The sequence below is a fragment of the Sciurus carolinensis genome, chromosome 16 (genome assembly GCF_902686445.1).
Source record: "Sciurus carolinensis chromosome 16, mSciCar1.2, whole genome shotgun sequence".
In the NCBI taxonomy this organism is placed as follows: Eukaryota; Metazoa; Chordata; class Mammalia; order Rodentia; family Sciuridae; genus Sciurus; species Sciurus carolinensis.
In genome coordinates this window covers 52,497,363-52,523,369 of record NC_062228.1, presented here as the reverse complement: position 1 = coordinate 52,523,369, position 26,007 = coordinate 52,497,363, and the positions used below count along the sequence as shown (strand labels likewise).

The window sequence follows — 26,007 nt, the reverse complement described above, 5'->3', positions numbered from 1 at the left end:
ATAAGGATTTATTGATTTATCTTTTATTTATTAAAGGTTACTTTAATTATACACATTAATGGGGTACAGTGTGTGATAATATGATACATGTATACAACATGTAATGATGAAATCAGGGTAGTTAGCATTGAATCTACTTAGATGTTAAAAAAATTTTTTTTGGCCAACCTGTAATAGCATTTATAAAACACTGCAAGATTTCAGTGCATGTACACATTAGGATAATTAACATTTCCATCTGCTCATTATTTGTTTGGAGTCGTCAAGTTCCTCTTTCTAGTTATTCATAAAATATACACTAGGTTACTGTGAAGTGTAGTCACCCCACTGTGAACAACACTTAACTCATTACTTATATTTTCCCTGTTCATAGATTGGAAGAATTAATATGGTTAAGTTGTTCATATTAGCCGAAGGGATCTACAGAATCAGTACGATCCCCTTTAAAAGAAGTTATTCAGATGTTGACAAATTTATGAAAAAATATTCAGCATTTCCCTCAGGGAAATGCAAGTCAAAACCACAATAGAATATCTCACTCCAGTCACAGTGTCTGTTGTCAAAAAGACCAAAAAAAAAAAAAAAAAAAAAAAAGAGTCGAGAGCACATAGAAAAGCATCTCTTTGGCCCTGTGGATGAGAAATGAGTTAATGCAGCCGCCCTGGAGAACAGGCACAGAGATTCGTCAGGAAAGTGAAAATATTCAGCTGCCGCACATCTGGGCATATATTTCAAAAGAATGATACCAGCGCCTCGAAGAGATGCCTCAAGCCCACGTTCACTGCTGTGCTGCTCACAGAGGGCCCGGACACCAAATCACCCCACGTGCTCATCGCCAAGAACTGGAGAGAAATGTGCTACACACACATGATGGAATATTACTCTGTCATAAAGGATGATATATCATCTGCAACAAAATGGATGGAACTGGAGGACGTTAAGTGAAATGTCAGACATAAGCACCACGTGTTCTCTCAGATGTGGATGCTCAAAATGGTCTGAATGGAGACCCCTGCACGCGATTACTAGAAGCTGGGAAGAGGGGTGTTGAGAGAGACTGGATAAGGATTCTATTAAAATAACCATGATGCCTGCCCCCTCCTTCCTTCCTCCCCGCTCCCTCCCTGTCATTCTGTCCCCCCTTCAGCATCATCACATACCAGTTAATAGTCTCATCTTCCCAACAGCCTATAAATGGGGTCTCGTGGTGGTGCCTTGCATTGAGGAAACATGTTCTTAACTTTCATAGAGTCTGGATATCAGTCTGTCCTTCAGTGAGGGACTCTGTGTACCTCTGGGTAATCCCCAGTATGATTAAGTGGTGCAGCGTCTTCTTACACCAAGTGCCCAGAGTTAAACCAGCTTCGCAGCTTAAGGACACAGTGCTCACAAGGCTTCCTTCATTTCACGCTGCAAGTTTTGGGGTCCCAATGCCACCCTTAGTTCTGACCAGGGGACCACTTCTGACGATCACGGTTCACTGGGACAACTTACAGAACTCAGGGGCACGCATTTGGGATTTACAGTTGTATTATAGCAAAAGGGTACAAATTGGAAACAGATGTAGAGAGACAGGGTGAAACCTGGGAGGTTCCAAACATGGAGCTTCCAAAGTGCTTTCTCCATGGAGTCGTGACACTTTACTGTTCCAGCACATACGTGTATGACCAATACTAGTCAACCAGGGAAGCTCAACCGGGCCTGAGCACACTGAGTGGATTTTTTCTGGGGCTTTATCACACAGGTCCCGTTGAGTTAGAGTTAAACTCAGTCTCCAGCCGCGTTCCCACCTAGGGGCTGAGATCCCGCTGGTTCAAAGACCCAGCCTCCTGATCCTGTGATTGGCCCGTGCGGGTGACCAGTACCCATCCTAAGGCATCTCATTAGCATAGATTACCTAGGTGCCACCAGGAGTCACCTCTTTAGCCTAAGCTGGTATAGTATGAGAGGCCGACCATGAATTAAAAAAAAAAAAAAGAGAAAAAACTCAATTGCCCAAAATCTCCTATGGGTTTAGAGGCTACCTCCCAGGAACTGGGGACAAAAGCCAAAAAGTCAGGGAAATTCCAAATGTGGAACATGAGGACAACCGACCTGATTCTTGTAACAGGTTAGGATCTGAGGAAAGGAGGGACTGACACTGAGCTAGGGCACAGGGCGAATACTGCCTCTCCCGGGGACCAGCAGGCCCAGGAGCTGGGAAACAGCTCCAACCTGCCTCCTTGGAGGTGGTGCCAGGGAACTCAGGATGGGTGCGGGGAGAGCCACGTGGCTGGATGGCAAGAAAGGGGGCTTTTAGAGTCTCTGTGCTCCTTTGGGGGTCCTGTTTTGGGGCGGTTATCAGGTCCTTTGTGGGGGGATCTAAGCTTATGATGTCCAAAGGTCATTGACCAGAGAAGCTGACTCTACCTATGTCCATTCTTGAAAAGATGGTTTCAAACCTCCCTGAGTGGATTCTGGAAGCTTTTCCTGAGAAGTCACTTCAGTGCTGTGTTATTTAAGGAAGTTATGTCCTGGTGTGTCCAACTGGACAATTTCAAATTGTTTAAAAACAAATATACCTACGTAGACAAAAATGAGTGGACTGGATATTACTTTGAACAAGCCAGTTAAGATGAATTTTTAAGGTAATTAGGAAATTTTAAATAATTGGATATTAGGAAATACAAAGGAAATATTGGAAATTATTTTTCAGCATGATGACAGTATTGTGGCTTTGAAAGAAAATACATTTTAAAAATTTTCAGCAGAGTAGGGGTGAAAAGATGGGTCAGGGATTTGCATTTGAATTGTACAGTAACTAAAAGAGAAAGTGATGGATGAATTAAAAGAACTGTGAAACTGCTGTGTGAGTATATAGGGTTCATTTTATGATTTTCTCTATTTTTGTGTCTTTGAAAACTTTAAAAAAACTAAATGCATTTATTCCTTGCCTTGGAAAAATATCATGACTTCTATGTTTCACCTGACTTATTCAACAATAAGATGTTTTATTTACATTAGGATGAAAATCAAGGTAAAGAAACGTTTGAAGCTAAATATGAATTGGAAGCAGTTCAAATTTTTATATATGCCCATGACACAATATTTTCTTAAATTCCCTGCCAGTGGAGGTGTTTTCTTTTGCCATTACAACCCACCTTTTTAAAAAAGAAGTTCAAGAGATCTCTCTCTGGCCTAAACAATGCTTATATTGCCTTTGTGTGAGTCCTTAGCGTGGTGGAACGAGTGGCTCAGTTACAGGACACTGTCAAGAGCCCTTAGGTGCCTTATGGAATAAAGGAGGGAAGAGTCACTCTGCTCCCTTCCCTCCAGCCCCCACCCCACTCCCAAGCACAGGCATCTTGGACACCAAGACTGAAACTTCCTCCCACAGCTTGCTGTCTACCCAACATGACTCTTCCATTGGCTGCATTCCTGGAGACTCCTCCCCAGGCACACTGCTTGTTCATCCCAAGTACTTCCAGTACTTCCATAAAGACCCTTCAACTCTTCCTCTTTTCCAAAGAATGTATCAACAGATTTGACCTTAAGATTCCTTGCCTCAAAAAATTTTCCCTGTTTCTACCAATCGTGGGCTTGTATCATCAAGATCCTCATGCAGTTTTTTTTCTTTTTTTTTTTCAGAGTACAAAAGATTCACTGTATCTTTCCAGTTGCAGTTGACTTAAGCAGACAGGTGGCTCTTGATAGATGTCCTTGTGTGAGATAAGCATCACGTTTAGATAAATGAACAGAACTTACTGCCTCTCTGAGCTCCAAGTGCCTCTAGTTTTAAGTATGGCATTTATTACGAAACAGGCACACTATTTCACCTGCCAGATGCATAATAAAGGCACCTTATTTCTATCTCACTAGGTTAACACTCCCTGATTAGAAGCCTGATGTGCACGGGCTCAGGTATCCTGAACTCAACGGCTTCTGAAATCCTTTGTCAGAGATCCCACCGATCAAAAAAAGGGGAAGCATGACAACTGGCTGAGGTTCTGAATTGGAAATGAACGTAGTTAATATCAAGACACAACCAGAAACTTTAGATGAATTAAAGGGGGGAAAATGGCCAAAGTAAGTTGCTTCAGCACCAAACCCCATAAACCAGTATCTGCAAGAACCTCATGGAATTCTAATCAAGGTCCCACATTGAAAGACCCGCCTTAACTCAAACTTCCAATTCTCAGTGAATTCTGACCTTACCTTGGCGGCTCCATACACATGCCAATGCGCTGTCGAGGTCGTGCTTCCCCTTAACACAAGAGAGGATCAAGAGCGCTTTTATCTTATCAACAGGTTGCATTGTTGGTATTTGGGGAGCCGGCATTCAATACAAGTTCCAGTGTTCTTAATAAGTACAGTGTCCAGCGCGGCTCAGCCTGTCACTCACGTTTCTCATTCTCACTTACTTCCCCTAAACAATTTGGGTTTCATACTTCCTCTTGAGTCAAACAGAAGCCCGCTAGTGGTAGCGCTCTCCTGCAAGCATTCTGGGAAGTGTAGTCCCGGAGGTGCGTGATGTCAGGCACTTCCGCTTAGGAATTCTGGGAAGCGTAGTCCGAGGGCGTGTGATGCCAGGCGCTTCCGTTTAAGGATTCTGGGAAGCGTAGTCCCTAAGGTGTGTGATGCCCGGCGCGTGGCTTTAGGAATTCTGGGAAATGGAGTCCAGAAACTGGGCGGGCAGAGGCACTTCCGTTCCCGGAAGCGAGGTCGGCTGCGTGATTGCTCTCGGGGAGGTGAGCCAGCCCCGGGTCCCTGCGACCTCTACCTCTCTGAGCCCTCTCAGCCTGGGCTTGCCGCCAGCGGTGACCTGGTCCGTGACCTGGAGAAAAGAAGCGAGGGGTAGAGGGCGGGGTTGGGAAGCGGTGGCGGTTTGCGTCCTGTGGGCAGAGCTTCCCGTGTTGGGGGTGGGCTCGTACGTGCATCCTGTTTGAGGGTCTTGTGTGCACTCTACTGTCCCGAACCGCCTTTCCCTTGCAGTAAAATACCGGGCAAGTTAAGTCTCTTCTTGTCTCAGTTTCCTCATGGCTTTAAAGGCTTAGTGCCTGCTCAGTAGGGTTTTGCAAGAGTTCAATGAAATTTTTTATGTATTATAAAATGCTTTAAAATATTTTTTGATGCATAGTAAAATGTTGCGTGCTGTCAAGAATTCTGTTGTATCAGAGCGGTACCTGTTCAGAAATTCCTCTGAGCCCAGGATGGATGGGAGCTCCACGTGCAGAGCCACTGTTCCTTCTGGCATCCTTTCCTGATGGGGGTTCTGAGTTTTCAGGTCTCATTTTAGCCACCTCTTTAAGGAGGAGGAGAGGATGGCATCCAGCAGGAGCATGGGGAATGCCCTCTGTGTTCATCTAGACAGAGACTCTGTCACGGTCTGATCTCTGCTTTGCAGGGTGCCTGATAAGTCCTTCATTAAGCGTTATGCAACATTTCTTAGAGTTTTCAGCTTTTATTGGTCATTACTTTCATGCATATGAAAAGAGACTGTGAAGTTCTTCCAGCTTAATAACGTGTAAGTAGTTACACCTATTAGAGGAAAAAAGACAATTTAGCTACAATTATCAATGGAACAAATTGTATGTGAGACAATTAGTCACAGTTACAGATTTTTGGGAGGGTAATCATTACATGACAGCAGCCATCTCAATTCTGAGTTTCCTAAAAGGTTCATTTTTTGGAAAGCACATTCCCATGGGCAGTTTTATGAAGCATAATAGCACTTGCTTATCTGAAGCTACAGGAAATAGAGCACCTGAGTATAATTATCCCCTCTTACAGGTGACTGAGGTGAGGCACAGACATTAACAACTTGCTCAAGCTTTACATGGCTGTCTGCAGAAAATAAGTAGCAATGTCAGAATTTGAACGCGTTACATTACGCTGCCTGTCTGCTTCCCATTTTCTGATACCCAGGTTCAGAAGGCATGCTCGGGGTGCTAAAGACTGCATTTGGGTTAGCACTGTAATATGGATGGTTCATGAACAAAGGCAGATGGCCGAGTGGTCCCATAGTAGCTGGGTCCTGCCCCCGCTCTCTTCACTAAGCTGCGTGCAACAGTGTCACCTGGAGAAAGGGGCACTTCTTTCGCACATGAAGTGCTTGTGCTAGCTGCACCCCGAGCTCTCTCTCATGATGTCTTTCCCTTTGCAGGGCTCTGCTTTCTTCCGGAAGGAAGAGGGGAACAATGACGAAGATCCAGGTCAGTCGGGTTTGCCTTTCTGTTTCTTTTCTTTTTTCTTTCTGTTTCTTTTTTTGTTTTTGTGGTGCTGGGGATTGAACCCAGGGCCTTGTGCTTGCGAGGCAAGCACTCTGCCAACTGAGCTACATCCCCAGCCCGGCCTTTCTGTTTCTTAAAATGACATCTCCTTTTGCAAAGATTAGACGTGTTTTTATCTTGCTTGGGAAGGATCAAGAGCACCAGACTCACTTGAGGGATTGATATATAACAGGCTCTTGCCCTTTATATACAAATAATAGTGTAAAAGTAACAGTTTTTTTCCAAATGAAAAGCAATTCCTATATTATACACATGTTTTCGACCAGTGACTTTGGGTTCCCCCACATTCTTTTCCTTGTATTTACAGATATATATTTAGTCAGACTTTACAGTTTTTAATTTGTTATTTTGGTTTTATTTCACCTACATTTTAAATGGTCAGATAAATTTCCTATATTTAATTTTCTTTGCTCTCATTCTCTGTACTTATGTTCTTTATGGATTTTGCCATTTTAAAGACATTTGCAATGACAGTTTTCCTACATCACTTTTTTCCCCCCAATTAGGAGTTCTGAGGATTCTTTTTTTTGTTCGTAACCTCTTAGAGACTCAATATTTTTTGCATATGTGGTGTCTCATTCTGTGGAAGGAATCAAGTATGGTGTCATGTAACTGAATCCAACTGATAACTGAATGCAGAGATAAAGTAGTTTTAGTTGTTTCATACAAGAAGAGCTAGGTGTTTTCTTTAATTCTAAGTTAAGCCATGTATCATGGTTCAGATTATTCATTAGCATGTTAGTGTGCTTTAAATTAGTACGTACTTATTTTTAAAAGTCCACCAGCCCCAGGGGTTTGCCAGGCCCACACCTGGGAGCAACTGTGCAAGGAGAGGGATCATCTTACCAGTGTCTTAAACATAAGTGGACAGATCTGTAGACCTGCTAAAGTCCACTCTGAGCCCAGCTGGCATGAAGTTTCCGTTCATGCCTAGCCAGGTATTTCTGGTGTTCCTCCAGGTGAATGAAGACCCAGAGAACAGGGACCTGAGCCATGCCACACGCGGCCTGGCGCATCCAGATGAATCACAGGCTCTAGAAACAGCACTGCCCTTCGCCCGGTTCCCTCTCTTCCTGCCTGGCTCTTTGCCAGATTGTCAGCTGGTCATTTGGTCCCTAGATACTGAGAATTCTGCAGTAGAAATAAGCACAGTATTTAGATAATTCCATGAAGAAAAGCACCATCCACAGAGTTGCTATGAGACAAAGAGGAAGCAGAGATGGAAATGGGCAGCTACCTGCCTGAGGAAGTTCACTGTCCTTGGTAGGAATCTTCCTGATGCACGGTCCACCCCAGAACGACTGAGCAGAGTAGACGAACAGACAACATGGGAAGAAGTCTTTTTTTAATTAAATAAATGGAAAAATTTAAAAAGAGCTGTTTTATCACCTACCAAATTCCCCAAGATTTTTTCAATGAGGTAGTGTTCAGTTTGGGTCAGAATCTAGAAGCCGCAGGATTTATGATCTCTTACAGGACAAGTTAATTGGGAAAATTGCCATTATATTAGCAAAATAAAGGTGCTTCCCCCCCAACCAAAGTGCAGTTGCCACTCCTCAGAACTTACCCTAAAGAAATAACCAGACAAGTTGACTGAGACCTATGTAAAATATGATTTTATAGAATCATCTATAATTTTTAAGTTATCAAATTGTGCACTATATTGAATGACCAAGTATATGTAAGGTCGTCAGTTTTATGCACAACCATGAATGGATGAAATAGATGAAACGATAATACCGATGGCTGACATTTATTGAGTACTTACTGTAGACCAGGGACTCTCCCAAGTCCTTTGTGTGGTCTCACTCCTGATCCCTTCAAGGGCCCAATGATGTAGGTACGACACTACAGATGAGGAAACCGAGGTACAGAGCAGCTAGATGACTTGTCCAAGTCACAAAGCAGGTAGTGGACAGAGCCTTTGAATGTGCGCTGAGGCAGTCCGTTTCCAGAGCTCTTAACCTTGGACCTGAATGCAGCTGCAGCTGATGGATACGCCCTGGTCCAGCGAAGACAACTAATCACACACCTGCCCCAGAGGGTCACGGAATGCCTGTTAGATTGGCAAGCACTGACAGAGTGATAAGGTTGACTGTCCCTTATCCAAAATGCTTGGGACCACATTTCAGAGATTTTTGGGTTTGGGAAGATCTGCATGGATTTCCCTGGTTGAGCATCTGTAATCCAAACCCCAAAGTGCTTCAAAATCCCCCAAAATTTGGGAGTTCCGGATATGGTGTGCTCGCCTTGCGGCCCGGGAGAGAAGGAAACCCTCTCGGGTGCTGCTGGTACAGAATGCTCACAGGCTCTCTGACAAGATCTGGTCCCCTCAAACCGTAACGTGTGTGAACACCATGATTCATCCACGGCTCATTCTGGGGACTTCACCGTGTGAAGGGCAACAGGTCACACGCACCAGGAGCTTTCTTTTTCATCTCCGGCCCAGCACCTGGCGTATGACTGTGGAAGGAAGAGAACAGGAACTCCCCCAGAGGTGCTCCTTGGGCCCCAGCGGCCACTGGTGTGCGACTGAGGTTACGCGTGCTTGCTGTTGCAGGAGGCAGTGACGTTCAAGGACGTGGCCGTGGTCTTCAGCGAGGAGGAGCTGGGGCTGCTGGACCCTGCGCAGAGGAGGCTGTACCGGGATGTGATGCTGGAGACCTTCAGGAACCTGCTCTCAGTGGGTGAGGACAGGCGCCTGTGCAGTTGGCATCAGCCCCAGCAGGGCTCCGTCTCTTGGTCCCGTGGGCTGGGAATTCTCCGTTGTGGGCTGAGCTGTGCGCGTGGGGCTATCTGGAGCCTCTGGCGTCTGCCCTTGATGGTTGAAGGAGCGGCACTCACAAGCCAGCGTTCTGTTCTTTGGCGCTGCTGTGTTCGTTCAAGGCACGCTGACCTCCTAGGCCAGTCGTGAGCGAGCGGTTGAGCTGAGGCTGCTCCTGGGTCTTCATCTCTTGACTTTCGTAGGTCACGATCCATCGGTGGGTCATGAAGTTCAGTGGGTTGTCAGCGTTTGTGTGATGTCACAGCACCAGCGATGGAGCTTCTTGGTGGCATCTTGTGGCATAAGTGCAGACGCCAGCAGTGAGGGGACGCAGGGCTGGCCGGGATGGATGGGGACAGGCGCTGGTTAGCAGCAGATGGTTTGTTCTTTCCTTTCAACAGTGTGTACGACCAGGTTTCCTAATGGTGGTCAGTGTGTCCACCCTCAGGAGAGAAATGCCAGACAGGTGCTGCTGGGGTGCGGGCAGAGCCCGCAGTGTGGGATCAGAAGGAGAATTTTCCAGAACTCTTTGCATTTAACGTTTTCACTGAAATCATCTTCTCACAGGACATCAGTCCTTCAAACCAGATGTGATATCCCAGTTGGAGAGGGAGGAAAAGCTCTGGGTGAAGGAGCTCCAGACCCACACAGGTAGGCTCTCACATGAGGCCCACAGCTGGCGCCACGCGGTGTGACTTCTCCACCCTGCAGCAGGACCTGGGAACCAGTCACACCAACCCGCCTCCTCCTCAGAGCCCCCAGAGGCTCCCATTCCACCAGAAAGAGCCAGCCTTTGTAAGGGGCTTGCGTGGCAGGGAAGCGGGTGACTTCACCTTCCCCATCCTCCTGTGAGCGTCCTCTTGGTTATCTCTGCCCCGCTTGTTGGTTCACAGGGCGTCCTTGTGGTTCGTATCAGAACCTTTTCTTCTCTGATTAGAATGTTCTATCCAATAAACCTCCAGACTTTCCCTCTCTCCTCCCCAGGGGTGCTCCACCGTGAGCTACACCCCAGCCCTTGTTTTATTTTGAGACAGGGTCTCCCCGTGTTGCCCAGGCTGGCCTTGAACTGGTGATCTCCTGCTTCAGCCACCCAGGCGGCTGGGGTGACAGGCATGTGCTGCTGCACTGGACTCAGTCTTCCTGCTTTCCTGCGCATCTGCTTGGAAGGCTTCCTGAGAGGCCTGCTGTCTTCCCCTCCCTCTCCGCTGGCTCAGTCTGCGTCAGGCACCGCGGCAGCAGACTAGGCGACGTGCATGTTGTAGCGTGAGGTCCACCACGTAACCGCGGACATTTCCACCGTTTTGAGCATACAGTTGCACTAAATACACTCTCATTATCATGCAACCACGATAACATCTGTCTCCAGAACTTTCCACCACTCCCACTGAAATCCCGAACCCCTTAAACAGTGACTCCCTGTTCTTCGTCCCTGCAGCCCCTATTCTGCCTTCTGCCTCTGTTACTTGGACTACTCCCAGTTCTTCGTGCAAGTGGAATCTGTACTGGTCCTTTGGTGTCTTATTCCAGTGAGTTGATACCTTCCGGCCCATCTGTGTAGCATGTGTCAGAATTTCCTTCTTTCGGCAAAGCGTTCCCTTGTCGTCTGTACCACATTTTCTTTTCCCACCCACCTGTCAGACCTGCGGGTTGTTTTCGCCTTTGGGCTGTCATGAGTGACGCTGCTCTGAACACCGGTGCTCGGCGTCTGCGTTCCTGCCGTCAGTTCTTTTGGGGCGCTGGGGCTCATGAGAATTCTGTGTTTAATTTTGAGAAATGGCTGCACGGTTTTCCCCAGCAGCTGCACCTTTTCCCATGGCCACCGGCTGTGCACCGGGTTCTGCTTTCCCGGCATCCTTGCCAATGTGTGTTTTGTTTTTAAATAGTCATCCTCACAGGGCCAAGCGTATCTCACTGGGGTTCGAGTTCCATTTCCCTAATGGTGACTGATGTTGAGCATCTCGTGCTCAGTGGACTTTTGTGTATCTTCTTTGGAGAGATGTCTGTTCAAGTGCTTGGCCTACTTATTTTTAAATCTTTCTTTTTTTTTTTTTTTAACTGGTGTTGAGTTTGAGGAGTTCTCTACATAGACAGGATATTAATTCCTTATCACATACATGATTTGCAGATCTTTTCTACTGTTGTGTTTGTTGCCTTTTTTACTATTTTTCTTAGTGTCTTTTGAAGAAAATTTTAATTTTTATGGACTCCAATTCTACTTTTTCTTTTGTTGACCCTGTGTTTGTTTTCATATCCAAAAGAATTGCTTGTAAATTCAAGGTTGTAAGGCTTTTCCCATGTTTTCTGCTTAGAGTTGTACAGTTTTAAATCGTACATGTAGGTCTTTGCATTTTGAGTTGACTTTTGCATGTGGTATAAGATAGGTTTTTTTGTTTTGTGTTGTTTTTCAAAAGCACTTTTATGCCTGGGCCTGTCTTCATTTTTTTGCTTGTGTATTTCCAGTTTACTGAACATTTGTAATTATGTCTTTATGCTAGTACCACGTTTCGATTACTGTAGCTTTGAAACCAGGAAGTATGCAATTTTTTTTCTTCTTTTTGTTTGGGCTATTTGGGGTCCCTTGAGATTCCATAAAAATTTTAGGGTGAGTTTTTCTATTTCTGCAGGGGAAAGTGTGTGATTTTAGTGGGGATTTTTATAGGGATTTCATGCAATCTGTAGATCACTTTGAGTAGAAGTTTTAATATTAAATCTAATCCATGAAAATGAGAGGTCTTTCTATTTGTCTTTCTTAATTTTTTTCATCAAGTAGTTTTTGATATACACGTCTCCTACCCATGTATTTTATTCTTTTTGATGCTGTTATAAATGGAATTTATTTTTTTGCATAGTTTGTTGTAAAGACACAGCTGCTTTTGGGTGTTTTTGTATTCTGCTACTTTGTTAAATGGATTTATTCTATCAGTTTGTGTGTGTGGAATCTTTACAGTTTCTACGTATGTCATCTATAGACAGTGAAAAGTTTACTTCCTTTCTAATGCAGATGCCTTTTCTTTTTCTTGCCTACCTGCTCTGGCTGTGATTTCCCATCATATTACATTGAATGCAAGAGGTGAAAGTGTGTGTCCTTGCCTTGTTCCTATACTAGAGGAAAAGCTTTCATTCTTTCAACATTGACTTTGTTTGCTGTGGGGTTTTCATTGATAATTTTATTATGTTAAGGTGGTTCCCTTCTGTTCCTAATTTGATAAATGTTTATTATGAAAGGATTTTTAATTTTGTCAGATGCTTTTTTTCTGCATCAATTGAAAATTATATACTTTTCCCCCCTTTTGTTCTGCTCATTTTGTATATTACATTGATTTTCATGTGTTAAACCATCCTTGCATTCCATGAATAAATCCCATTTGGTCATGGTATATAATGCCTTTAATATGCTGCCCAGTTTACTAGTATTTGTGAAGGGTTTTTTTTTTTGCATTAATTTATAAGAGCTATTGGCCTCTAGTTTGTTTTTCTTGTAGTATCTTTGACTTTGACATTGAGGCATTGTGAGTCTCATAGAATGAATTAGGAAGTATTTCCTCCTCTTCAGTCTTTTTGGAAGAATGAGATGAACTTCTTTAGATGTTTGGTAGAAGTCAGCAGTGAAGCCATCTAGTCCAGGACTTTTCTTTGCTGGGAGGCTTTTGAGCACCAATTTAATATCTTAAGTAGCTACAGGGTCTAGTAGTCCATTTTCTGTTCCTAATAACATGAGAGCCTGGATAAATTTGAAAGAGGTTTATTTTGACTCAGAGTCATGGAGGTCCAAGGCCAAGGAGCCACCTCTGTGATGGTGTCTTACTGTCAGAGTTTCGGTCAACACCGTGCTTCTGCTTTTGTTGGGATATGTCATAGAACACCAGGATCCATAGACAGCAGTAACTTCTGCCTCCATCCAGTCACCGTCCTATAATCTGTGTGGACTTACGTATATTTGTCTCTTTCTTTGGGTCATAATCCGATGTTGCATTGTGTTTTGTGGTCAGATTATTCCTACTGTGACCATTTGGAGCTTTCTCAGGCTGGCTCCTTTGTCCCTTTGATATCTTGTATTTTTCGATCTTTTCCTTACCTCTGGCTCTTTGTGGTGTTCTATTTTCATATTGTATTTTCTCACCCAGTTTTAAAATTACCCATTTGTTAAAGGACCCCTGATTTAACTTTTCTTGGAAACCAGGAGCTGTGCATTCATCAAAAATGCTGTTTAATTCACATTTTTGAGACACAGTTTATATATAGTAAAACTTACTTTAAAAAAAAAAAAAAACTGTTTCTGATTTTGAAATAATTGTAGATTTATGGAAAAATTACATAGAGAGTTTTTATAAACCCCTCACCTGGCTTCCTCCAGTGTTAACTGCTTAACATCACTGGTAAATTTGTCAAAAACTATGTAGTGCACAGTGGTACGTCACTAATAAGTGAACTCCAGGCTTTTTTTGGATTTCACCCATTTTCCATTATTCTTTTTCTGTACCAGAATTCAGTTCAGGGCACCACATTATGTTTCATTTTTATTATCTTAGTCTCCTCTGCTTTGTGACAGAGTTTCATTCTTTCCTTGTGTATCAGTCGTTCATTTCTGTGCTGAAAGTCCCCTCCCTGTCCTGGCTGCATTTGCTCATGGTGGACTGCAGGGGTGGAGCATGCAGTCACACTGCCAGACCGGAACGCGAGAGATTTAGGGGTCGGGATGGGGCTTCCTAATGATTAACACTGAAGTACTCACTCCAGGAGTGCCTTCCAAAGGCAGCACCTCCAGTGACCTAGGGCCTCCCGTAGGCCCCACCCCCTCCCAATGGCACACCCTGAGACTGAGCTTCCACACAAGGACATCTTGTGGGGACAAACATTGCACCTTGTTTGTCATAATCTTGACAGTGTTCAGGAAATGCACCATTTCTTTTTTTTAATTTTATTTTTTTCAAAATGTTTATTTCCACACAGATATGATCAACAATTATGGTAAAATACTTTAATTTTGAATGTCACTGATCCACTGAATAATAGAAAAGTTATCTAATTATTGTAATTATTTCCACAGTTTTCCCACCTCCTTACCTTCCTTGGTATTTTTATTCTGTTGAACTTTTTCCACTAGTTATTTCTGTGTTTAATCTTGATCTGTTAATATTTTTTGGTATAGCTAGCTGTTCGGTCCTTGCATTAAACTTTTATTGCTTGACTTTTTTTTTAATGCACCATTTCTTTTAGAAATTGGGGTAGAAAACACAGGCCATGAAATTAGCATCTTAACCATTTCTTTTTATTTTTATTTTTATTGTAAACAAATGGGATACATGTTGTTTCTGTTTGTACATGGAGTAACAGCATACCATTTGCGTAATCATACAATTACATAGGGTAATGATGTTTGAATCATTCTGTTATTTTTTTCCTTCCCCCCACCCCTCCCACCCCTCTTGTCCCACTACACTTAACCATTTCTTAGTGAAGTTCAGGGCCAAGTGTGTTCACATCACATTCTTTTTCAGAACTTTGTGCAGAAGGAATCATTCCATGTCTTTTTTTCTTGGCATCTGCTTTCCTCCTCTTAGCATTATATCTTTAGATGTGTCGAGCTCTATTTTCCCATTCTGTTGCTGAGCAGTGTTTCTTTGCGTGACCGTTTCTTTATTGGTTCCACACTGGACCAGCTGCCATGGCTTTAGTGAGTCTTGAACTTGCATAATGTCCATCAGCCTTTTCTTCCCCTTCACTGTTGTTGGGGGACACTGAACTTCTCTGGGTCTTCGCCTTTCCATGGAAACTTTAAAATCAGTTTGTCAGTATCCATAAAATAACTTACTAGAATTTTGATTGGGATTGCATTAAATCTACATATGATTTGAAAATACCTTGCATTTTATCTTGTCTTTTCTCTGAGCATTGTCTTTAAAGAATAGAGATTTTTCATTTTGATGAATACAGTTAGGATTTTGTCTGGAAACTGTTGTCTAGCCTGAGGTCACCACTGTTTTCTTCTAGTTTTATAGTTTTAGATTTTGCACTTAGATCTGTGATCTCATTTTAGTTAATTTTTTTGGTAGGATTGGGGGTGCAGGGGTGCTGTACCACTGAGCTACATTTCCAGACCTCTCCCTGCCTCTTTTGATACAAGGTCTTGCTAAGTTGCTGAGGCTGGCCTTAAGGTCTCATCCTTATGCCTCAGCCTCCCAAATAGCTGAGATTTCAGGCAAGCACCACCACACCCAGCTAATTTCTATTCGTTTGAGAATATGTGTTAGTGTTCTTGCTGTGCCGTGATTTCAGATTGTTTCCATTTCCATTTGATAGGACTATATATTCTCCCTTGTCTTACTTTAAAATGTTTGGCAAAAGTTACCTGTATGTGTGCAGGTCTATTTCTAGACTCTTGTTCCTTGAACATATTCATCTGGATGACATGCTGTGTTGATTACTGTAATTTTATGGTAAACCGTAAACTCAGAGTGTTCATTTTCCACCTTGGCTGTTTCTTTTTTGAAATTTTTGGTTTTTATAGGTCCTTTGCACTTAGGCATGAATTTTAGAAACAATCTATCAAATCTATTTAAAAAGCCTACTGGTATATCAATTGTGATTGCATTGAATGTATAGATAAGTTTAGGGTAGTAGACATCATAACAATAGATTTTTTTTCTAACCCATGAACATGATACACCTCTGTGTGCAGTTCCCATTTTAATTTCTTCAGCAATATTTTATAGGTTTGTGTTTGTAGGTCTTCTTTTCTCAGATTGACATTATAAGTGGTACTATTTCAACATCTGATTTTTCACTGTGTTCAATTTCAACATCTGATAGTTTGTTTGTCGTACATAAGTTCTTACATATATTGACTTTATCAGTATACCTTCCTAAGCTCACTTACTGGTTCTGATAGCTTTTTTGCAGATTTCTTAGCATCTTAGTTATGTCTTCTATGAATAAAGATAGTTCTGTTTCTTCCTTCCTGCTCTTTATCCCCTTTTCCCCGATGTATTATGCAATAACTTCCCGGGATGTCTTCTGTTGCTCTGCGGCAGGTGAATTCCTACCTCCTAACCTACTCTTAGATCTGGGGTTCTAAGTGAATCTCATCAGCACCTAATGCCTAGCGGTCCAGTGACTCTTTCCACAGAAACCAAAAAAATTCCACAGTGCCAAAGATTGTCTTTGTGAGCTAAAGCCTAATGCTGAGCACGGGGCATAAAGTTCTAGAACATCTGAACAAAGCATTCACATGTCCTTTTTTAATTGGTGGTAAGATACATATCCCATACAGCTCATTTTAACCACTATTAGGTGTCCCCTTCAGTGCCATTAAGTCCATTGACATTGCTTTCTAAACACCAACCACTAAACAAACTGCTTCCATCAACCACTAACTCTCCATTCCCCTCTCCTGTCCCAGCATCCACCATTCCACTTCCGTCCCTAGAACTCGACTGCGCCTGACGTGAAGAGACTCATAGATCTTTATTTTTAATTGGCACGGTCACATGTTTCTGGGTCCAGTGTGGTACCGTGACACACGCAGGCAGCGCTTCACGATGCAGGCAGGGTGGTCATCGCATCCCTCACAGCACTACTCCTCACTCCTCCTGGCAGGGAGATTCAGTCCCCATGGCCGTCCTGAAAAGCCAGTGAGCTGCTGTCAGTCGGTCACCCTCCCGAGGCCGGGGGATAGGCTCGCCCTGCATTCCCAACAGGCTCAGCCAGCTCCTCCCGGCTGCCCTTCTGCCTCCAGGTCTCCACTGGTCTGCCCTCTGCGTTTATGAGGTCAGCTTCTGCGTGAGTGGACACGCGGTGTGGAAGTGTCCTTCAGGCCCACCCACGTGGCTGCGAGACAGGATTTCATTTCCTGTATGGATGAAGAGTCGTCTTTCAGTACAACGTACCCCATTCCCTCATCTGCTCATCCCGTGATGAAGACTTAGGCCGACTCCCTGCCTTGCCGTGCAGCAGACGCAGGGGCGGCTGTCCTTTTGAAGCACTGCTCTCCTTTCTTCTGTCCCCAGTAGTGAGCTGCTGTTTTTAGTTCCTGAAGGCCCGCCCTGCTGTCTCCCAGGGTGACTGCGCCAACTCACCTCTCCACCAGGGCCCCCAGCGTTTGCTGTGTTTTCGATAATGGCCGCTCTGACCCGGGTGACGTGACTTCTTGCTGTGGTTTGGTTTGCATGCCCGTTAGTGCTGGTGATGGCGAGTGTGTTTTCATACACCTGTTGGCCATGTGTGTACGTTGTTTTGAGAAATGCTACTTTTCACCTCTTAGTTCTGTTGAGTTTCTGAGGTCAGGATACAGCTGTGGTGTGGCTCCCTCGTTGGAGCAGTCCTTCACCGCCCGCTTACTTCCTTTGATGTGCAGAAGCCCTTTAGTCTGATGTGATCCACTTACCTATTTTTATTTTTGTCTTTTGTTCCCCGTGTGGTTTTTTGGCTGGGTGGGGTAGGGGGTTACCAGGGATTGAACTCAGGGGCTCTCAACCACTGAGCCACATCCCCAGCCCTATTTTATATTGTATTTAGAGACGGTCTCACTGAGTTGCTCAGGGCCTCGCTGAGTTGCTGAGGCTGGCTTTGAACTTGGGATCTTCCTGTCTCAGCCTCCTGAGCTGCTGGGATTATAGGCCTGTGCCACCAGGTCCGGCTCCTATGGTTTGAAAATCTTAAAAAATCTTTGCCCAGACCTGAGTGTTTCCCATTTTCTTCTAGATACTTTTAGAGTTTCAGGTCTTATATTTAGGTCTTCAGTTCATTTTATTTTTTGTAATATGGTGAGATACTGGTCTGTTTTCATTTTTCTGCTTATGAATATCCAATAATACCATCTGTTGAATAGATTGTCTTTTCTCCTGTTCTTGGCATCTGTCAAAAATCTGGGTCCTGTTTTGTCCCATAGGCCTTTGTATCCTTTTTATACCATTACTATGCAGTTTTGATTTACTGTAGCCTTGTAGTATGTTTTAAGGTCATTCTCTGACTTTGTTCTTTTTATTCAAGATGACTTTCAGTATTTGGTGTCTTTTGTGATTCTACGTGAATTTCAGTGGGTTTTTTCCTGTTTCTGTGAAGAATGTCACAGGCATTTTGATGGGGATGCACTGAATCTGTAGATCACTTTGAGTAACATGGGCATGGTAACAATATTCTTCTAACTCAGCAACTTGGGTTGTCTTCCCAAATTTTGGTGTCCTCTTCAGTTTCTTTCATCAGTGTCTTATAGTTTTCATTGTAGATATCTTTCACCTCTTTAAACCTTTTTTTCAGGGTTTTGTTTTTAGCTATTGAGACGGGATTGCTCTCTTGGTTTCTTGAGTGTTGGTATTGGTGTATTACAGTTACACAAGTGGGGTTCATTTTCACATTCATACTTGCATAGGATATAATTTGATCCCTTATAATCTCCAGTGCTTCCACTTTCCCTCCCCCTGTTCCCGTTCCTCTACTCTACTAGTCTTCCTTCTATTTTTTTTAATTGGTGCTTTTTCAGTGTACACGAAGGTGGAATTTCACTGTGGCATATTTATATGTGTACACAGAATAATTTGGTCAATTTCATTCCACAGTTCCTCCCCCTCCCCCTAACTCTCCTTCTGCTTCACTTATCTCACTGTTTTCGAGCCATCCTCCCACTTTTATTTCCCCATTTCTCTGTAGCTTCTGTTTATGAAGGAAAACATTCAGCCTTAGACCTGGAGTCTGGCCTGTTTCACTCAGCATGCTGCTCTCCAGTTGCATCCTCGTACCAGCAAATGACACAGTTCCATTCGTCTGGGCTGGTTTCATTGGCTGTAGTGAATTGCTCTAACTATCCACGTCCCTATATCACTGTAATGTGCCGATTTCAGTTCCTTTGGATAAATTCCCAGGAATGCTATAGCTGGGTCATATGGTGGTTCCATTCCTAGTCTTTTGGGGAATCTCCATACTGCTTTCCAAAGTGGTTACACTAATTTGCAGTCCCACCAACAATGTGTGAGTGCATCTGTCCCCCAGGATCCTCACTAGCATTTACTACTTGTATTCTTGACGATTGCCATTCTTACTAGAGTGAGATGAAATGTCAGTGTAGTTTTGATTTGCATTTCCCTGATTGCTAAAGATGAAGATTTTTTTCCTCTGGACCATTTGTTAACAAATGGTCATTTGTATTTCTTCCAAGAAATGTCCATTTTGTTCTTTTACCCATTTATTGACTGGGTTGTTTTTTTGATGTTAAGTTTTTTTTTTTTTTGATATTCCATCAAAGGAGTAGCTGGTAAATTTTCTCTGTTTCTGTATGCTCTCTTCACACTTTTAACTGCATCCTTGGCTGGGCAAAAGCTTTGTAATTTGATGCTGCTATCCCACATATTGATTCTTGGTGTTAGTTCTTGATATAAGGTGAGATTCCCCATCGTGTGTTCATACCGTGCTCATGGGAAAGTTTGTGCAGATTCATTCCACTGTTCTTCCCTTTCCCATTCTTCCCTGCCCCCCCTCCATCCCCTATTCTCTACTCAGCCCATCTCTTCTGTCCATGGAATTCATCCCCCACTTCCCTCTCCCTTATTTTGACCTAGTTTCTGCATTTCAGAGAGACATCTGACTTTAGCTTTCTGGGTCTGGCTTACTTGGCATGATGTTCTCTAGTGTCATCTGTTTACCAGCAAATGCCATCATTTCGTTCTTCTTCGTGGCTGAGTAACATTCCATTGTGTATATATACCACATTCTCTTTTTCCATTCATCTGTTGACAGGCACCTAGGCTGGTTCTATAGCTTGGCTATCGTGAATCACGCTGGCATGAATGTTGATGTGGCTACATCCTTAAGGTATGCCAAGTTTAGGTCCCAAGGAGTGGGATGACTGGTCACTTGGGGGTTCCATTTCTAGTTTCCATACTGCTTTCCAAGGTGATTGTACTAATTTTCAGGCCTACCACCAATGTATGAGCGTAGTATTTCCCCCACATCCTCGCCAGCATTATTCGTATTCTTGATAACTGCCATTCTGACTGGAGTGAGATGAAAGCCCAACACAGTGTAGATGTGCATTTCCCTGCTTGCCAGAGATGAACATTTTTTCATGTATTTGTTGGACATTTGTATTTCTTTTGAATATTGTCTAGTTCTTTTGCCCACTTTTGGGTGTTTTCTGGATACGAATCCCCTGAGGACCAGTGGCAAGCCCTTCTCCCACACCGTAGGCTCTCTTCACACTCGTTTCCTTTGCTGTGCGGAAGCTTTTTGGAGTCTTGCTAAGTTAGGCGGTGTGTGCGCCCTGATAGAGTGTTGGGCTACATTTTCTTTTTTTTCTTTTTCTTTTTTTTTCTTTCTTTTGGTGCTGGGGATTTGAACCCAGGGCCTTGTGCTTGCGAGGCAAGCACTCTACCAACTGAGCTATCTCCCCAATCCCGGGCTACATTTTCTTGTGGTGACTGCATGGTTTGTGGCCTAGGTCTTTGATCCACTGAGTTGACTTTTATTCAGGCAACACACAGGGGTCAGGTTTCATTCTGTATAAGAATATCCAGCTTTCCCAGTTTTAAAAAACTACCTTTTCTCCAGTGTTTGTTTTTGGCACCTTTGTCAAGTGTCGGATGGCTGAAGCACGTGGGCCTCTGTCTCCTCCTGTCTCCTGCTGGTGTCGAGCCTGCTTTGGTGCCCGCACCGCGCTGCTCTGATCACTGCGGCTCTGTGCTGGAACCCAAGGCCTGGGTTGTGGTGCCTCTGCATTGCTCTTCTTGCTCACCGTCGTGTTGGCTGTTCTCGGTCTCTTATTCGTCCAGATGGATTTTAGAACTGTGTTTTCTAGTTCCGTGAAGGTGGTCATTTGCTGTTTTGATGAGTGTGGCATTCAGTCTGTGTAACACTTTTGGTAATATGGCCATTCTGATAATCTTCTATTTGTAAGATTTAATCACTTTAAATTGTTTTGTGGCTTAACATATGGTCTGTTCTGGAGAATGTCCCACATGCAAGTCAGGAAATGTGTTCTGCTGGTGAAGGGAGTTGTCTGTTGTCTGTTTCGTCTTCAAGTCCACAGAGTCTTCTTCCAGGTTTCAATTCCATTTGCAGCTTCAGAATTTCCAGTTTGTTTACATTGTTTATTTTCCCATTTTGTTCATCATTGTCCTGATTTAGTGACCTGTCGGTTTGGTTCTGCGGCTCGCTGAGCATATTTAAAATCATTTTAAAATCTTTGTCACTGAAGTCGGAGACCGTGCAGCTTCAGGCTGGTTCTGGAGATTCGTCCCTTCTGAGTTCCCGTTGCATGGCTGCAGGTCTCTTGTGGACGCTTGGGCGTTGGCACATAACCAGCACCCGGCTTTAGCATTCTGCCGCTTCCAGGGGAGACGCTCAGCATGTGCAGCATATTCTGGGTCAAGGCGTCCCCCCAGGGTGGGCGCTCAGTGCACCTCAGGAGTTTCAGGGCGCATGTCGGGCCTGGGCGCATGTCGGGCCTGGGCGCTTGTCAGGCCGAGCGTGTGTCCGTTCTTCCCACTCCTCCACACGCTGGGAAATTAGACCCACAGGACCAGAGGCAGAGCAGCGTGTCAGGCCCTGTGGGGTCCCCACCACCTCACCCCCCATGGCCCCCCACAGCTTTCCCAGCTGGCGCCCACTGTGCTCTGTGCATCTTCTCATCCGTGATCCGCGTGGGGCCCGGTGGGCCAGCCGTCACGTAGCTCTCGGGCTAGGGTGCTGCAGGAAGGCTCAGCTCACTCCAGTTGGGCACACCCGGAGTCAAAACGCATCAGGAAGCTAACAAAGGCGGGAAAGGCACACAGGGCACAGCAAGCCCACGCTCAGGGCAGAGGAAAGCTCAGGTCCTGCCCCTGGCTGACCACCCTCAGGCCAGTTGAAAGGTGGCTCCTTGATTCCGCAGACCTCTTGTGTCTGGGGCACCAGCCCTGGGACTCCAGCTGGTCTTCAGGCGTTTTACCCAGGGGAAGAGGGCTCCGCGCGTCCTAGTCCCCATCCCTGCTGCTGGCACCTTGTCGCTAACTCCTATTTACCCTTTCAGGAGGCGGGACTCGAAGCAGGGTGGAGATTCTTCGAGAAGCAGGGTTAAAGTGCCTTTCCTTGGGAGAGCTTTCGTGCTGGCCCATCAAGACACACGCAGTGAACAGACTAGGTGAAAGTCAAGACCGCACGACAAACAGTCAAGGGACGCGCGCTCGGTTCCCCAAGCAGTGCCGCCCCTTCTGCCCCATGGGGGCCGGAGGCCCCCTCCAGGCAGCCGAGGAGGGTGGCTGCCTTGCGACTCTCACCGGGGACCATTCCATTGTTATTGAAAATCAGGGGTTTCCAATCGGAAAAGCTCAGAGTCCTTGGAGTGATCGGTGTCTCAGTGAGACACAGAAGCATCAGGAAAGCTGTAAACAGATGAAAAACAAACTGTGCCCGTTCGCTCCCCTGGGCGACATTTTAAGTTGCGATTCTCACTCCCGCGGTGATGCGGAGCAGGACAGGGAGCCGGCCTCCGCCCAGCGCGCTCACCTGGGGCAGGGAACGCGCCAGACTGCCGGATGCCGGGAAGCCTTCGGGGCCAGTGCCCCTGGACTCGAGCAGGTCCTCTGGGGAACGAAGCCGCCAGCAGGGGGCATCCGCGAGGCCCACGCCAGTCACAGCCCGGGGGCTCCCGCACCGCCCGACGTTCTCACGGGGAAGAAGCGCTACTGGTGTCACGAGTGCGGCAAGGGTTTCAGCCAGAGCTCCAACCTGCAGACCCACCAGCGCGTCCACACCGGGGAGAAGCCCTACACCTGCCCCGAGTGTGGCAAGAGCTTCAACCAGAGTTCGCACCTGTACGCCCACCTGCCCATCCACACCGGGGAGAAGCCCTACCGCTGCCAGAGCTGCGGGAAGGGCTTCAGCCGCAGCACCGACCTCAACATCCACTGCCGCGTGCACACCGGCGAGAAGCCGTACAAGTGCGAGGCCTGCGGGAAGGGCTTCACCCAGCGCTCCCACCTGCAGGCGCACGAGCGGATCCACACCGGAGAGAAGCCCTACAAGTGCGGGGACTGCGGCAAGCGCTTCAGCTGCAGCTCCAACCTCCACACCCACCAGAGGGTGCACACGGAGGAGAAGCCCTACAGGTGCGAGGCGTGCGGCAAGTGCTTCAGTCTCAGCTTCAACCTCCACAGTCACCAGCGCGTGCACACCGGGGAGAAGCCGTACAAATGCGACGAGTGCGGCAAGGGCTTCAGCTCGGCCTCGAGTTTCCAGAGCCACCAGCGGGTGCACACGGGCGAGAAGCCATTCCGCTGTAGCGTGTGCGGGAAGGGCTTCAGCCAGAGCTCCTACTTCCAGGCCCACCAGCGGGTGCACACCGGGGAGAAGCCCTACAAGTGCGAGGTGTGCGGGAAGCGCTTCAACTGGAGCCTGAACCTGCACAATCACCAGCGCGTCCACACCGGGGAGAAGCCGTACAAGTGCGAGGAGTGCGGCAAGGGCTTCAGCCAGGCCTCCAACCTTCAGGCGCACCAGAGCGTCCACACCGGGGAGAAGCCCTTCAAGTGCGCGGCGTGTCAGAAGCGCTTCAGCCAGGCCTCGCACCTGCAGGCCCACCAGCGCGTCCACACGGGGGAGAAGCCCTACAAGTGCGACACCTGCGGCAAGGCCTTCAGCCAGAGGTCCAACCTCCAGGTCCATCAGATCATCCACACCGGCGAGAAGCCCTTCAAGTGCGAGGCGTGCGGGAAGGAGTTCAGCTGGAGCGCAGGGCTGAGCGCCCACCAGCGGGTGCACACGGGCGAGAAGCCCTACACCTGCCAGCAGTGCGGGAAGGGCTTCAGCCAGGCCTCACACTTCCACACGCACCAGAGGGTCCACACGGGGGAGAGGCCGTACATCTGCCACGTCTGCTGCAAGGGCTTCAGCCAGAGGTCGCATCTCGTCTACCACCAGAGGGTCCACAGCGGAGGGAGTCTCTAGAGACAGGTGGTGCAGCCTCCTGGCCCCTTCAGGACCCAGGAGCGTCACAGAATCTTCTCCAGAAAGCCGCTCTCTAAAATGGCATTTTAAGACCTCAGGAGGCAAATTCTTTATAGATGTGGCAGTTCACCAATATAAAACTATCCTATCTATACACGTGATCAGTGTTTACACCAGACTTCCAAAGTGTCACCATTTGTGACAAAAAATCTTGTTTGCCAGAAAAGAGACCTTGTGAATGAGGATTATGGGCAGGACTTTGACAAAAGAATGATTGACAAAAATCGATGTGAGGGCTGGGGATGTAGCTCAGTTGGTTGAGTGCTTGCTTTGCAAGCACAAGGCCCTGGGTTCAAGTCCCCAGCACCGCAAAAAAAAAAAAAAAAAATCAATGTCAACTAAAGTGTAACTTCCACATGGGAAGAGCTGCTCCCCGGATCTCTGCCATGCAGAGCTGTGCTCGGCCCCAGGAGGACCCAGCAATTGGGGAAAATCCCTTAATTGAAGATACTAGTGGGTTCCCTGCCACATACTCATACTAATTTATAAGTATAAAGATTCCTACACGTAGCCTTAAGAGTTTCTGGAAATATTAAAGTACGACGCGTTATTCAACACCGCCATCCACGGTACACACGTAGACAAGACCGTGAACGGCCCCCCTCCGTCATCGGGCCTCAGTTCTTTGTTTGGTTTTCAGTCTGTACAGTGTAATTTTTAGTGTCGTTTGTATTTTATAGACTGAAAAATGCTATTTTTTAACAACTCAACAGGACATGACAATTTACATGATTGGAATTTTGGGGTCCTAATTTATCAAGGTAGAGCTTGACTGTAACTCTTTGAAAACGTTGAAAGTTACCGATGACAAAATGAGTAAACTTCAGTTGTTGATTGGCTGCTTCTCGTCATTTCCGTCGGTCCAGGTTGAGGCCAGCTCGTGTTTCTGTAGCGTTCTCCCGCCGGGCCTCCGAGAGGCTTTGGCAGGGTTTACTCTTCCTTCTGCTCCACAGGAGTCCTGAGACTGGGTCATTGATAAGGAGCAGAGGCTTTGGTGTTCTGGAGTCTGAGAAATCCAAGATCCAGAGACCCCCACGAGGTGAGGCTTCTGACCGCATCCTCCCGGCAGTAGGCAGGGTAGGAGAGGGGATGCGGGCACTCCCAGGACAGTCCACCTGCTCCCACCTGAACAGATTGTGTCCATTCATGACCCTTGCCTCCAAAAGGCCCGCCCCACCGCTTACATTAGAGATCAAGATTCCAACACAAACTCTAGGGGACATGTTCATGTAGCAGAGTCCAGCAACCTTAATTTTCATTAAGTGTAGTGATTTAGGTTGATTTCCATTTACACAGCATTCTGTGATCCCTTCTCGGTATGAGTGAACGTGACCTTTGGGAGACTGGCTTGTCAGTATGTACCAGAATGCCCTTTGACCTGGGCGTTCTCATGCTAGAAATTCGCTGAGACTGTTCACAAGGATATTCTGAATTTAAAAAAATAAGGCAGTAGCAAATGGTGTGAATAAATCTTGCTGTGTTAACTGCAGCTGGTTAAGACGATGACAGGAAAAGAACCCAGGTTATTAACAAAAGGTTACAGCCTCCCTGGTGTGATCCAGTCAATGCAAGTGTGACTGAAGGCAACCGTGTGCATGGGGAGCACGTACAGAAGAGCAGGTGTCAACATGCCAAGGGTGGCCGACTCGGGTGGCGGTGGGGGGTGATCTTTGTCTAACCTCAAAAAATTCTTTACAATGAACTATTAGTTTTACCAAAGCTGGGAAACCAGATGCATAAACAACAATCTCTTTCAGCAAAATCTCAGCTTGGTTGCTTTACCACACAGCATGTAAACCTGTGCTACAGAGGAATAGAAAAGAGTGTTCGCTGTTGGTAACAGCAAACCTTCCATTCATCACTGGATTGTCAGCATCTGTGCAGAACACTGTGCAGAAGGACATTAGGGAAGGTCAGTTTACAGTTAGTCATTGGTAGGTACCCAGAATGTTTAGAAAAGTGGAGACAGGATTTTGACTGCGTGCATACATTAGTGCGCTT

At 45.8% G+C, this 26,007-nt stretch overlaps 1 protein-coding gene across 3 annotated transcripts; it reads left to right on the top strand.

Annotated features, from left to right (window-relative positions):
- Positions 1-4,685: 4,685 nt before the first annotated feature.
- On the top strand, positions 4,686-26,007 carry LOC124966622 (zinc finger protein 235-like). Of its 3 annotated transcripts, none has more exons than XM_047528076.1 (5): positions 4,686-4,727; positions 6,143-6,191; positions 8,830-8,956; positions 9,601-9,684; positions 22,031-26,007. In XM_047528076.1, exons 2-5 carry the CDS (start codon positions 6,177-6,179, stop codon positions 23,944-23,946), a joined length of 2,142 nt encoding a protein of 713 aa, XP_047384032.1. In that variant the 5' UTR covers positions 4,686-4,727; positions 6,143-6,176; the 3' UTR covers positions 23,947-26,007. The 3 variants fall into 3 exon arrangements, with proteins under 3 accessions (XP_047384032.1, XP_047384031.1, XP_047384033.1); XM_047528075.1 differs by having other exon boundaries at positions 4,724-4,804; XM_047528077.1 differs by lacking the exon at positions 9,601-9,684 and having other exon boundaries at positions 4,724-4,804.